The sequence below is a fragment of the Empidonax traillii genome, unplaced genomic scaffold, assembly GCF_003031625.1.
Source record: "Empidonax traillii isolate 1590-97213 ecotype Southwest subspecies unplaced genomic scaffold, ASM303162v1 scaffold425:size1421777, whole genome shotgun sequence".
NCBI lineage: Eukaryota > Metazoa > Chordata > Aves > Passeriformes > Tyrannidae > Empidonax > Empidonax traillii.
The window spans coordinates 1,256,452-1,272,191 of NW_020955618.1; the positions used below are offsets into that span (position 1 = coordinate 1,256,452).

At 38.6% G+C, this 15,740-nt stretch overlaps 1 protein-coding gene across 4 annotated transcripts in view; it reads right to left on the reverse strand.

Annotated features, from left to right (window-relative positions):
• The window catches only part of LOC114062632 (25-hydroxycholesterol 7-alpha-hydroxylase), a 128,388-nt gene that overhangs the window by 39,979 nt on the left and 72,669 nt on the right, over positions 1-15,740 (reverse strand). Inside the window, exon 1 of one of the 4 annotated variants that reach the window (XM_027894322.1) lies at positions 7,936-8,017. The exons of 2 other annotated variants lie outside the window; for them this stretch is intronic. In XM_027894322.1, the coding sequence (XP_027750123.1) occupies positions 7,936-8,000 (65 nt within the window). In that variant the 5' untranslated portion in view covers positions 8,001-8,017. Of the gene's footprint in view, positions 1-4,152; positions 4,182-7,935; positions 8,018-15,740 lie in introns of those variants that run through there. One more of the 4 variants, XM_027894323.1, reaches the window with a different exon arrangement.

The window sequence follows — 15,740 nt, forward strand, 5'->3', positions numbered from 1 at the left end:
CACTGCTTAGCAGGTTTGCTTACATTTTAACTTTGACAGGACTTTGGATTAAATTTCTGCATCAATAATCGATTTTGTTATGCACAGAAAATATCAAACTACATTTATTCTACTAATTCCTGTAGCATTCATGCACTTATATATACCTTCTATGTCATCTTCCTTTTAAGATTTGCCATTTTAATTTAATGCTCTTCACTGCATATTTTTCATACCCTCTTTGTCCTTTTCTTCTGTAATACCTTTATTAAATACAATCTTTTTATAAAAAAGTACTTCCATTTTTTAATATTATTGCTGCTTCTCTATCACTATCTAGATTTTACAATTCATTAAGCAGACAGTTTTAATTTTACTTTTCTCTGACTGGTCTTTCATTAGACTTTTTCTTGTCTTAACCCTCTAATTTTATTTTTCTCTTCTGTAATTTGCTTTTACCCTGCCTAATGGACGCATGTTTCTTTTGTAATTTGCTTTTATTCCTCGTTACTCTCCTTTTGACTTCTCTCTGTTGCTCAGTGCTGGAAAGAGTTCTTCCCCATCCCCTGTGAGTGACAATGACAGCATTTGAGTGGTAGCTAGCAGATTTAGGGACAATAAGTATCTGTCTGAAAATAATTTAATTTATTTTATTTTTATTTTGACTGTAAAATAAGACCTCTTGAATCCTAGAGCACCAGGGGGCATTGTTTCATTTAGAAAATAAAAACTGACATGATAGCTATTAACTTCCCAACAAGTCCACTGCAATACCAACCAGAGCCAAAGATAAAAAAAAATCAAAATGGAGCTATTAAATCAAATGCAGCAATCCAGGAGAGTTACAGGTCAAACGTTTTAATGCTTAAAAATGGGTACTATTCTGAAACTCTGACAGTCAAGGGAAATTGCACATCAAAGTAAAGAAACTGCCTGAACTGCCATTAAAATGAGCGGAAATGTAAGGCAGCAGGAGAAAGTGGAATGTCCCCCAGGATTGGGCCCAGTGGCTACATTTTAGTGAAATAATTAATAGGCTGCATTTCATAACGAAGAGCAGGGTAATAACAAACATAAGTGCAGCTTCACAGCTGGCTAAACTCACAATAGCAACAGGCAACTCTATTACCACTACTGAAACAATCCTGTTTGCCAAAGAAAAAGAGAAAAACAAGGCAGCAAAACTCTCTACAATTATGAGGGAAATCATCTATGTAACAACTTAACTAATGCCCAGAAGCTGAATGACTCACAGCATTAAGAAAATTAGAAAGGGTGCTCAGTAGTATTATATAATTCAGGACACGCACATTAGAATATCGTGGTCTTAACACACCAGCAACAAAACTAAGCACTACACAATACAGGGCTCCAAAACCTGCAGAACTCAAGCAAATGCTTAGCTCAAACCACACTGCGGAATTAAGTGTGCAGCTATTTACAGACTACAGATCTACATACTCAAAGATGGATTTTTGCTGGGTTTTTTTTTGTTTGTTTTTGTTTTTGGTTTTGGGTTTTTTTGTTTGTTTGGCATTTGTTTATGGGTTTTGCTTTGGTTTTTTGTTTGTTTTCGTTTTATTTTCGTGTGATTTGATGCTCTTGCAGCATGAAGAGTTCTTGCTTTAAGTGTTTTCATAAGGTAAATGAAATTAAATATAGCTACCTCTGAATGCCTGATGCAGGTGACGACCTCCTGAACAAACTAATGGACAGCACTGTCTGAAACGTGCACTCTGCTCACGCTGCCACGTCTTGCTACAGCTCTGCTAGCTCAAGTCATCTTGACTCAAGCCCAAGGCCAGGCCATACCCAGACTAGAAAAAGAAGAACAAGCTTGATGTCATTTACCCAATCCATGAATCTGGGATGGTTTCCAAATAAGGGTAAAAAATTACCACTTTTTTAGTCTGGGCCACATTTCAACAAGAAGAATCACAGGTTCCTTTGACCAATACCTGCTGAAACCCACAGGAGCTCCTGCAAGTGCAGATTTCTCCTAGAAAAGAGAGCCCCAAGATGAAGTCAGCTGGAATGCAGCAGAAATTAGATATCAAGCTCAAAACTCGTACAGAAAAATTCTTACAAAGCAATTATTTCATAAATCTCTACTTCTTTATGTTGTCTTCAGCTTCTGAGCTTCTGCTGCTCTGCATCCTAACAACAGGACATTGCCTGGCACATCATACTCCTCCTCTGAAGAGCATATTGATTCTCCATAGAAAAGAAAATCACACAGCAGACACTTCATGGTTTGCTGAGAGACTTCTTAAGATTAAAGAAATATATGCCTCTGTATATATACGTACAACTAAATCAACACCAACACATCAAACACAAAAACTGCCTTTTATCCCTCTATATTTCATGATTTCATTTCAAGTTTTTTCTATTTCTTGCAATAGATACATTGTTTCTTCATTTTTACTAATAAAGCTCATATTGGCCTCTCTTCTTTAAAATGAATAAACAACAAAGCATACATTCATAGCACAAATTACACATTATTACACACACTTATATAGAGCTAATTCAATTCTTGCCATTTTCCTTACTATCAGTAGTGTATTTTACCTACTTGCGCATTACAATTTTATGGTTTCAACTCATATGACTTTAAATGCTCATTTTCTTGTTATATTACAAGCAACCTGTTGAAGTCTAATTGAAAACCAGATAAGTAATTTAATCTTGAGCTTCTACTGCCATCTGTAATATTAGGAAAATATTGTAGGTAAATTATAACCATATACTCAATTGGTTAAGAGTGTACAGTCTTTCAAGAAAACATTCAGCACAACAGCTTGCATTAATTGTGTATTATTTTCCATATCTACTATTAACAATATCAGTTATTTATTTTCTTGTACATCTGCATTTTAAAAATAAGTGTTTATGTTTATTGTTTCCTTCATTAATATTTGTTTTGGAAATAATATGGCTAAGTTTGAAATACAATGTTTACAATTAACTAAAATCCATGTTCAATGAATACTTACTTGTGGAGCTAGTGTATTCAAAACACAGGTTAAAACTCAAACCCAGGTGGACACAGAATTAACCCATCAAGTAGATAAAAATCCACCTGTGAAATTCAGCAGCATTGAGAAATTTTATATGCAGAACCTATGAATACATTTAGGGTAAGTCTTAAAATTTGTAACTGAAACACCCTTTTGGAATATCTAGAGAAAGACTGTGAATAGATCTGCATTTTCAAGAACTGCTCTGAAATCTCAACCTAGGCAACTCTGTAGGGCTGCAGCTATGTTACATCTCCCATTTCCTAGACTGCAATGATAAAGAGAATGTTATTGTTCATTTCAATTTAATGTGTGGATAATACTGTCCCTAGGCACCAACTTTCTACCAAGGAGGTTAGATTATTGTAATATGCACATAATGAATTGCATTATCAATTTTCTTACTTTTTAAACATTTACTTTTGGTTAGAGAAGATTATTGTGCTGCTTCTAAAAATGTCTTTACAATTAATTATCTTTCACTGCAGCAAGCAACTAGGAAATGGATATTAATCATGTAAGACTTTCTCAAATTGCTGGGATTATCTTATTTTTAATTACAGGTGGCATAAACAGTTATGAGTCTCATTGTTTGTGCAAGAAACGTGGCAAAATACTTATAGCCTCTGTAACATGCTCTTTTGCACTGCAATCAGTCCTTTTTTTTTTTTTTTTTTTTTTTTTTTTTTTTTTTTTTTTTTTTTTTTTTTTTTTTTTTTTTTTTTTTTTTTTTTTTTTTTTTTTTTTTTTTTTTTTTTTTTTTTTTTACATAAAATATTCTAGTCTGCCTTGGAAAGGCTCTTCAGCCTTCAATATCATCTGAGGGAAGTTTCATCACAGAAAACAAACATCAGCCATCAGTTCAAATCTGCCTTGCAGCCAGTGAGTCAGGGATGTCTTCCTAGGGGCTTTAAACCAGTTGTGCTCTCAGACAACACAGAACAATGCCAGCAACTCATTTTAAAGACATAACTGACACATTAAAGACCCACGATTCTTAATTAGAAGCGCTCCTTGACCAAAAAATGGAGCTGATAATCCCACTAAAATGACTGTTTTCTAAGCACCATAACATCCTCAGTCCACCAGAGACACAGCTGTTGGTTGTGCTGGCTCTATGCACGGTGTGCCTGCAACACCCTGTGCCCACCTAGTGGGTCCCATCTCTACTGTGTGAGAGCACAGCAGACACATTCCCAACCAGCCAGCTGGGCTGAGCTGCCTGAGATAAGCTCATGGAGAGGGAAGAAGGTAAGAGAAGTGGGAGAACAGGATCAACAAGAATTTGGAAGTCACACAAAGACCTAGGAAAATAGAAAACAAGAGAAATAAAAATGCCGAACTCCGGGGATGAGGCGGCAGTATCTTAACCAAGTTGGTCCAGACCTTGTAGTTATTAAAGGACTGTCCTTTAACTAGAGCCTCTCAGGGTGTCTGTGGAAACTACTGTAGAAACTAAAAGTTCAAAATGATAACCACCCAGTGAAATCTATCTTTGGAAAGTCTAAAATTATGAAAATACTGCTCACAGTCCAGACAACCTCTCAGTCTCTGATTCACAGAAACTGCAAGATGCAAAAGGTATGTTTGTTTCTGTGCATATTTCTCCTGCCATGGATTCCCTGGCACACACCTGCTTCTGGCCTTAGAGTCACCAGGAAATACAGCTAGGGGAGGTATTAGTCTCACCTTGACCATTCTTACCTTTAAATCTAAAATGACAAACACAAAATGTTAGCAAAACATGTTTCTGACTTGGAGAGTGGAGGAAAAAAGCCAGAAGCAGACACAACAGAATACACAGTCTTCATTCATGTGTACTCTTAGACCAAAGGCTTGCTCATTCTGTATTAATACATCATAAAAGTCTACCTGTGAAAGAAAAATACTACATAAAAAAGCACAAGCCAATATAAGCTTTTTTGCAACTAGTGAAACAGAGGTCTCATCTTGCAGCTGTAGTGCTGAAAACTGTACTGCTTTCATGTGTGTGCTCACTGCACTGCTCACAATGCTATTATTCATATAAACTCATTCCTATCTAGCTATTTACTTTATCAATTCAAGTTTTGTCTGAAGTTTTAACCATATTAGAGCCTTAAACAAAGAACAGGATTAACCTGATTCTTCCCTTTCTTTCAGGTTCTTGTATTCCTGGAGAGTTTCTGTACAACTATTTACCTACTCAAAACTAAGCAATTGTGGGTTATGTAAAGACTCTTATTTCTAGCTAATATCATCTTTCAGTCCAATTGCCACTAACATATAGCCTTCCTGCTGCTCAAAACTGTACCACCTCCAAGAACAAGTCTCCAATTCACCTCAGAGGGTACAGAAGGGTTTCTCCTGTGTAAATCTGCATTATTTTTCCCAGAAAGTGCCTATGTCTTTCTGATGTTAGCATAGGACTAATCATTTGATTCTTGCAGGTGATACCAACTGCAGCTGTTCTACAAAAAGTTTATGAGGCAAAATTCCCACTGAACAGTCTTTGCTTTCTTATGTCGTCTCCTTCAGGTAACATATTTCCTGAGCCAAATACTGTATGTAAGTGAATGGAAGGGTCTAAGACTTGTTTTCACTAATTCAGCTCTACAACAATGAAATTTTATTAGAGCAGACAAGGAGAACAGGTAAAATATTGCAACAAAGGAAAGGAGAACTAAAGGAGGAAGGATGATGGGATTGAGCAATGTACAGTTAAAAGCAGTAAGGCAAATGAAAAGGCTCATACTTTCATAAAGTCACAAAATCATAGAATCAACCAGGTTGGAAAAGACCTCTGAGATCATCAAGTCCAGCCCTTAATCCAACACCGCTGCGGTTACTAGGCCATGGCACTCAGTGCCACATCCAGTCTCATCTTAAAAACCTCCAGGGACGGCGAATCAACCACCTCCCTGGGCAGCCCATTCCAATGCCTGATTACTTTCTCTAGAAAAAATTTCTTTCTATTTTCCAACCTAAACCTCCCCTGACAGAGCTTAAAACCATGCCCTCTTGTCCTACTGCTGATTGCCTTGAAGAAGAGACCGACGCCCACCTGGTACAACCTCTTTTCAAGTAGTTGTAGAGAGTGATGAGGTCTCTCCTAAGCCTCCTCTTCTTCAGGCTAAATAGCCACAGCTCCCTCAGCCTCTCCTCATAGGACTTAAAAGATTATGTAGAAGAAGAAACTGCAAAGAAAGCATCATGACATGAAGTAAGAGATAGGAGAAGTCAGAAGATGTAGGATTGTGCAGTTGACCCATGTCACAAGATTGCTCTAATAGAAAGCAAGATCCTAGGCAGAATTACTCTGAAATAATCTATCCTAAACAGTTTGTACACTATTAAATGTGTTAGCTGGAATTTAAATTCAAAGCCTACATCTCTTTCACAGTTACTATGGAAGCGCCTACCCTCTGTATATTTCAGATCCACAGTCTTAGACTTGGCCTTCTTTGCATATTAGATTATAACAAAATGTTGTCACTTCTTACTGAAAATATCTCTGAAGATTGACCTTTCCCTTCTTTCGTACAACTAGAAATCTCATCAACTGGCCATGTCATCTTGCTCCTCAAAGCTGCTGGACATGGTTTAGTATGGATTAAGTTCTACCTTCTTCATTCTGAGCACCTCTGTGGTGGGGTGTTCTGGTGGGGAAAGAGCCCATACCTGCCTTTCAGCTTTCATCTCTCCCCTGTGTTGGGTTCAAACTTAGCTTCCCCGCTAAGACTCTTCACGACTTTCCTGTATTCTTGGGGAAAACAGAGTTTTCAACTAAAGCTCCAATCTGCCAGCAGTACTTGACCCTCACTGCTCAGGCGTCCCCTTTCTTGTTACACTGCCAGCAATTGAGAGGAGACTGCTACCTGCACCCAATGCCCAGGATGGTTGCACCTGAGAGAACGGTGGGAATGTGGCCCCCTGACTTGGGCCACCTGATATAGGCATTCCTGTATAAAATCAGACAGCACCCAACTAAGATGTGTCTCCTCCTCATTTCTACGTGTGATTATTTTCTTACACTTGGCTGATTATGATAAAAAAATTTAACTGCCTACTGGCTGTCAACAGTCAAGGTGAAATGAGACTGTGGCTCATTTCTATTTAACCATTACAGAACTGAGGTGACTACCCATGGTAGATGTACAGGACTAAGGCCTTTATGTGCACATTTCTGTGCAAGATCTTTTCTATTATGGTACAAACTCGATTTCAGTAATGTTTAAAAATATATCCATTCTAATATTGTCAAACACTACCAAATGTTTTTTAAAATAAAAAGACCGGGATAAAGAATGCTCATTTGTTCTTGTCTGGAATAAAGCAAGAAGTTCCACATTGTTTGGTAATGGCAGGTGTAAAAGTTAACTCGAAGTTAGTAAAAGGAACAGGAAGCAGTGATATTTCCATTTTCCCCATGATTATTTATAAGAGAAATATCTGCAGACATAAGAGCATAAATAAACCTTTATCAAAAGGTAACTCTTTGTCAGAGTACAGAGGACAGAGATGGTAGAGGGAGTTAGATAACATCTTACTCAAAATAGATCAGAGCTAAATATGCCGGCTCTGCTCACTTTCCAAATTTTTTTTTTTTAATGCTGACCAAGCTCAGCTGGGCAAGACCTGCTTAGTGTAGTCGTTTTCACAATCCCACTGAACATATCAGCTCTGACAATATTTTTTTTTTAATCTCAGCTGTGGAGAGTAATATACAATACTCTCTAACTCAGCCAAGAAGAAAAAAAACAACAACTAAACTTAAGAAACTAAATGCGCAGATACAGCATTATATGAAATTGAACCAAATTTTACAATGGTCTGATCTTCCTGATATTTTTATCTTAACACATCAAGGGTGATAGAAGCTTCTTTTTGCTGTCAAAGTGATCAAAGAGAGGTTGAGAAAGAATCTATAAACAGATGCTGCCCAGTGACAAACCTTAAAGAACAAGACTGTGGGGCCAGATGTTTGAGTGACCTTCGGACTACAGAACATGTTGGCATGGTGTTGATTTAGATAGCTGTTGGCAGGGGTTTTCGATCCAGCAGCTGAAAAAAAAACCCCTAAATTATGGAAATATTTTTTTCTCATCTTTCCCCTAACTACAAAAACTGAAACTACTGGTCAGTGGGGCTGATGGCTGTCAAAGAAGTTGAATTCACCACACAACCCTGCCAGTAGGTATCACATCAAAGAGGAGTTAGCTGAATGAACAAGAACATCTTCAGGCTGTGCCATTTTGCATCCCCCTCAACTTTCAACAGCTGTTTCTTGAGTGAATACAGATGCAGAATAATTATATGAAATGTTTTACATTTTCAATATACTACATAATGTAAATATGCAATCTATGATTACCTATGGGTGATATAGCACACACCACCGTCAAGAAAGGATTTGGGAAGTGGAATAGGAAATAGAATAATTAATGAATAATGGTGATTTTCCTGAATTATGTTCTTCATACATGCTATATTTATATACTTAAAATGACATTACAAAAAAAACCCAAACACACCAACGAACTACAATAATGAATGTGGAAATAATTGATCACACACATATTGACTATGTCAAATACTAGAAGACCCTGGAAATTATTATTACATGAAAATTTAATTGTGCTGCATTTTTCTGGATATGTCTCAGCAAGCCCTTTCATTTTTTAAGCAGACTGGAGAAATTAGTCATACATTAGGAAATATAGAAAGAAAAGAAAAAGTTATCAATTCAAAATTCCAGCAGATACCCAAGTCTGAGCCACTGCACGCTACTAGAATAAATGGAGAAAGCAGAAAAAGTCTTGCTTTGTAACATTAAATGTGATTGAAGACTGTACAGTTCTTCTTACGCTTTTAGACGTTTTGTCACTTTACCTGGAGAAATATACACTGCTTATTCTGAATTGCTGCTGATGTCCAGCACTTGTCAAAACCGCTATCTGTCAAGCACTTCACAAAGTGTTGCAAAATGACAGATCAGGATGTCTGAATAGATGGAGCCCCAGGAAAAACAGAACAGATAGAAAATTCATGACTCTAAACTACATCAAAGCGACTTCTGTCAACATCATGTCAAAAGAAGGAAAAAAAGAACTGTTCATTTTAGAGGGTTTTTTTCATTATATAAACACTTTTTTCACGTATGAGCTAAGTGTAAGGAAAAATTAACTTGGTGTACAGTATGATCATTTGAATGTGCCAAAAATACTCTTTAAATAATCCAGGAATAAGGAAACTTCTAACAGTAGATACTGTCTGGCAGTTAAAACCAATGACATCCAAAAGAAATGCATGAAGAATCTATCAGCTTAAAATAGGACAAACCATCTGGCTCCAAAGAAATAAAAGTATTCTGTTGTGCGTGTTTGTTGGGTTCACAGAATCCTACAACTGGATTAATTTTGTATTTCCTCTCCAATCAGTTTTGATCATCTCTACTTAGTCTGTCAATTGCACAACTCTAATTCAATGTTATATTGCAGGCAGCAGATTTAGTAATATCAAGACAATACTTTAATTTAAAATAGAAGCACCCCCAGCATAATCGGACATTCCATCACAGATAAAATCTTTTAAATAGTTCCTCAAAGGTTCCAGAAAGTAAGCAGGTCATGATAAATGATTATAAACATTCAAATTATACATAATCAAATTTTGAGAAAGAATCACATGCTCAGAACACTATACCTAGTGCAGATCTAGAAATGCTTTCTTGTCTCACATACCTGTCACCATAGGCCCTTGCCATCAGTACTAAATTCAAAGAAGTTTACTAACACTGTCGACTTCTAGAAATAAAGAGGCTAAATGACCCTGTACAATGGGTTCAGTGGCTTTTAAAGCACTGGGAAATACGAAGCACACACACTCATGAACTTAGAAAAGGGCAAGTGGCGCTTCCTGTATAATCAAGTAAGCATGAGCAAAGTACCGCATTTGCAGAAGGCTGGAACTCCGCATTGTCCGCACTTACTGTCTCTGGTGTCATCTTTGCTTGCCAGTCTGTGGCATGAGGAACTGTATGGAATGGGTTGGGTTGGAAGGGGCCTTTCAAAGGCTGTCTGGTCCAACCCCCATCCTGGGCAGGGACATCACTCTTCCACCGACTTTTTCAAAGGGCCTATAAAGCTGATGCTGCCTCTGACAGGGGCAACAGCTGATGCAGAAACTGGAACTTGCTCAGTGGTGCAAACATGCTCAAATTTTCCTTGTAGAAGCTGCCTGTTAATGGCTAACCAGCAAAGTTTTGCTGGCTTCAAAACATTTACGAGATGTAAAAGAGCGTGAAAAGGAATAGTGCCTTCTGATTCAGAAAGGTGCTTTAGGATATCCTGTTGAATGTGTACACATCTGGGAATTGCAATTTATTAATACTGGAGTGCAGTCGAAGGCACGTCTGCTTCTTACTGTACACAGAACTCAATATATCTTGCTTCCTACTTACAAAAAGATGTTTATTACCTGTAACTGTACAGAGGTGTGTGCTTCACAGCAGCAGTGATTGGTAATAAGCCTCCTTTTCTCATTTACATTGATAGCAAGCATTAGTGAAGATATATGCATTTCATTTCATGGTTCAGAAAGAACAAAGTATATGTATATGTGATAGCAGTGGGTGGTTAATGAAATGGTCTGACAAACATAAGCTAATACATAATCATACCAGAATGTGGACTGGAACACCTGTTCCTGCTTCACAGGCTTACAATTCTTAAAGAAAAGTTACTATTCTCAATAACTGAAATCACTACTATTTAGACATCAATATGCTCCAAGGAAATTTTAGTCATTTTTTGCAAACACTAAAGGGGGGGATTTTAATGATATCAAATCTCTTTTGCTTGTGTCCTAAGAGTAATGAAAACTTCACACATGCATGAAGCTCCAGTAATTATTTTAAACTGCCTTCTGTTGTCCCCCTGAGGAACACGGTGGTATTTGTTTGATGCAGTTTAATTAGTGTCAGGGTAATTAATGCTGTGCTATCTACATGAGATCAAACCCCTTTCTTTGTAACACTCTGGTAACTAAGAACTAAGAAAAGGAAGTGGTTTGAAAACGTGGGAGCTTGGTAGGCTAGATTCAGAAATGAACCGAATTGCTCAAATCTGCATTTGTGCACCCGAAATATTAAACACGTCCAGCCAAGTCAGGACCTACAAGTGTGAGATTGGGATCATAATGCATTAGAAAGGCGCCGTAAGACAGGAGACCCACTGCCTCCCATGTAAGTGAAATGCTTTTTCTATGGATGTAATCAAATTAAGTGAAACATTCATGGACACCATGCACCTTGTAAGGAGTTTAAATCCTTTAATAATGAAATTATATACTTTTGCACAACCGGATCACCATAGTTATTTATAAGCAGCATGTGGTGCTACCATGTGCTGATATATTTTTCTAAATAAAAGCATCATTTGAGTTTAATGAATGAATGTGATTCTGCTTTAATGCCTGAATAAAATTTGCATTTAATTGAATGTTCAGTCTCCACTTCAAAATAGTGCCCTCTACAAATAAGGACCAAGGAGGTACCAGAGTGCAGAAGTTGGGAACATACAGAAATGCCAGACACACTCACTGTACACACTACATAAATCCTTTTTAACTGTTTCTTTGGTAATAAGGAACTGCAGTATAAATCTCACAACACACAAACTCAGGGTGATTACAGGCTTAAGGAAATAGCTCCAGTTATCTTGACTGGATAAATTATTATATCCTAGAGGTTATTCTGTTTTCTAATAAAGCTTCAGCAGCAAACAGGAAGGAAGGAAAGAAGGAAGGAAGGAAGGATGGAAGGAAGGAAAGAAGAGAAAGAAAGAGGGGAAAAAAGAGAAAAAAGAGAAAAAAGAAAAAAGAGAAAAAAAAGAGAAAAGGAGAAAAAAAGAGAAAGAGAAAAAAAGAGAAAAAGAGAAAGCTTCTAATTTTTTTTCTTTGTAATCACAGAAATTTTGGGCTTGCCACAATGCCTTTGACACTATTAATTTGAAAAAAATAATTGTAGAGTCACACACATAGCCTATAAAGACTATTTTATGCAATAATACAGTTTCTGTGAGGCTTCTTACAGAAAAGGAAACCCTGATTTGAAGGCAAAGTGGCTTGGTCTATTGCATGCATGTCCTGAGGGTGCAAACAATAAGAGCCCTGCTCAGAACTGGCAAATATCCTACCAAAAAGCACAAGCAGTAGCCCTACAGCAGTCTGCAGATTGTGTTGGTATCCATTACCATTAAATTCATGTTTATCTTTATCACAAGAGATTTCACCAGCTTATGCTGGTGGCACAGCAGGGTCTGAGGGTCTCTGCAAAATGCTGGTTTTTTAGGTCATCCATGACCGAACACCCCTGTGGATCAGCTGACCAATAAAACATACTCCTTATTCTTTCCAGTCCTGCTTCCTGCAACTTGGTTGTTTATCAATTAAAGCGATAAATACAAATGACTTTAATAAGGCAGGCGATGTAGTAAAGCAACCTGACGAAAGCCTGCCATAAGAATCACCCGCAAAGTTCAACAACTGTGAAAGAACTATTAAAAAGGACACACAAACAAGTGACCTTGACTGACAAGCGCACTTCATCCCTGCAATAAACAGCGGCGGGACTGATAAGTGTTCATTGGCGCAGAGAGTAATTACCTATCTGTCAGCGTTGCTGGTGTGTGCGAAATAGTATAAATGAAACATACATAATGTACAGCAATAATATCGGGCATGCAGAACCTAATGCATTATCATCATTCTCAGGGCTCAGGTTTATGTGGCTGCCACCACTGAGTAAATGCCTTCTAGCCATGATAATTTCATTCTAATCTCTGTTCCATATTATAATTTTCATAGCTAAAAGATACTGAGGAGCAATACGTTTCAATCAAGGGCTAAATAGAACACAACCTGTAACTGGGTATTTTATACACCTATATATATTTTTTTCTTTCAAAAAAAAAATTTAGTCAATTTATGAATAGACTGAAATAAGCTGTAAATTTATGGATGACAAACTCTGTCTGTAGCAATGTCACAATGTCTGGAGACAGGCTTTACATATCTTCTACAAGGGATGCCAGCTTTGTCTATCATATCTCACAAAAGAATTCAACCCTCTGGAAGAATAAAGGTTTCTGTATCCCTTCCTAGCACGTTATCAAACAAGGCTAACTTCTAAATGAATGAAAGAAGGGCCCTATTGAGTTAAAAATAATAATTAAAAGAGCTGTTATATACATTAAACAATGTATATAATTATGTTAAATGCTATTTAAAATTTTATCTTATAATGTCCATAGCTACACCACCACTGTGATGAACAAAACTGCCTGCTTCCTCACAAATATATATTTTATAATAAAGCCTTTGTATATTTTGAAATGATTTTGAGAATCCTTATAAAAGGAAAGGACAGTGATTTAAAGGTATGCTCAGCCTCCCCTCCCCATCTCACCAGGAAAAGGGAGAGAACATTGCTTGCTGCTTTATCAAAATCCACTTGACTGGATGTTAGTACTGGGGGAGAAGTGCACTGGAGCCTGTGTGTCACCAACTGGAGCCTGTGTGGCACCAGCAGTCCCAGCGTGCCAAACTGTTGTGCTGCCAGCCTCCCTCCCTCCCCAAAGCTGGAGGAATGTGATGTGCACATCTAAGGCATTTCACACTCAAGAAGCCTCAAAACAGGGCTACAGCTGAGCAGGTGTGCTTCACCCAACTGCACCCCAGGGGGCAAAATAGAAGCACTTTAGGGTGAGGATGACTCCATGGGGCAGAGGGGATGTTCTGGAAGCACCCCTGTGCTTGCTAGAGGAGAGGGAGAGAGGAAGCTGGATGGTCAAGCCAGGGGCAGGCTACCCTGCCCCAGGGCCCTACCACCATGCCCCAGGGCCCTACCAAGGCCTCCATTTTAGTGGGCTCTCACCCCACCTCTAGAGGATTTCCACGCACCTACTCTTGCCTTGGCCAGTCCCAATGTGTGCCAGTACTCATTACACCAACACCCATCTTCATTAGATAAGCAATGAACATCTGGGAAGACAGGCAAATGTGAAAGCTCAGTGATTACAACGAGCAGGGGTGGGAGGTTTATGCAAGCCTCCATTTCAATTTCCATCAGCAGCCTGTTCTCATCATTTGCTTTTTTGACCTTCCTTCTATCTGTGAGAAACTCAACTCTGTTCTGAAGCTCACCTGGACCCACTCCTGGTTTGCCTAAATCTTCTGGCAGCGTCCGTAGTGGCAGGCAGGACCTCTGACGGCCTCCTTGGGAAAGCAGCCCACCCTCACAGACAGATTTCATGAGCAACCTCTTTGACAAACCCAGACGAAGGTTCAAGTGGTATCGAAACCTGAAAGCCAGCATGTTTTGCCTGGCTGGGAGTTTCACAAGAGAAATTTCACATGGTTCTAAATATATCTCAACAGCAATATTTATTTTATTTAAATGTCTCAGAACATTGCATTTGACAGAAGACAACAGACTGGAAAATTGCTTATACAAAATGCAAGAGGTAGTTGCAGTATTTTCTGGCATGTGGCATTGCTCTGCACTTTGCTGACATCCGTATGGATGCAGCCACCCCTTGCCCTGTCCCATCACCCCCTCAATCTCTCCTTTCCTACACGAGACCCTAGACCATCATATTTCAAGTAAAATCCAGGATGCAGGAGATCAGAAGACATGGGAAGGCATTTGAGCTGTTGAAAGTTTTATTTTTACCATATACCAACAGCTGAAAGTCAGGAAGGTGAAACTTTTTACTGACGTCAATGCTGGATCCAAGGATGGACATATCAGAAATGTATTATGAACTCAGCCCATAAATGTAAAGCTGGTGATCCGCCTTACAAATTTAACAACGTGCTACCAAATGCAGAAATATTACACATTTCTTGTGAATTCAAAAACAGAACAAAAATGTTTAAGGGGGGTTTCTGTGCCCACCTTACAGGATTAAAAGCATGGTCCAAAACCTATTACACCACTACTCCTGGATTTACAGTCATGATGAGGTTTAGAGGAAAAAGAATTTAGAAACAAAAGGTTTTTTCTGTCTGTTTTCAACAAAACGAAACAGTCTCTTGGAGAGGAGGAGAAAATAATAACGGAGAGGATTTTTTTTCTCTGGGAAATGAGGTGAAAATGAAAATGATTTTTAGCCCAGCTCAGCATGTCGGAGTGAGCAAAACAAACCCGGAGCTATTCTGTCCCACTTGCATTAGTTTGCTAAGCCAAACTGGCATCCTAACTGGAATACAACCCCGCTCTTTGCAATGCTTGCTGACATCCAGACGGTATACAAAATTTAGTGTCTTGCTCCCGAGTACCGCTTGCAGGTGCAATAAAAAGGAAATACAGTGTGGTTAAAGGCAGCCAGCGGCAGGGTCCCCAGGAGCCACCACCCCAACAGAGCCCTCTTCTTTTCAGGCTGTGCATCGACCCTGGGAGCAGCCAAATCAGTCAGAAAGCAGAATCATCCAGGGCTCAATACACCCTGTCCCAGGCTGCTGGGGTCCCTCCCCTCAACTGTCCTCCACTCCTCTTTTGTTTCTTTCTCAATCCCACTGGAGAGGGCACTGTTCAAACATGATGTGCACACCCTGCAATAGCTGGTGCCTAAAGGATAAAAGGCTTGTTACTCTTTCAGGTAAAGTTGTTAATCCCTTACAAGCTGAAACAGCCTGTGTGGTAGTCTTGGAGGCTGGGGTTGGATGGGCTATCATTACCTACATAGGATGTTGTTG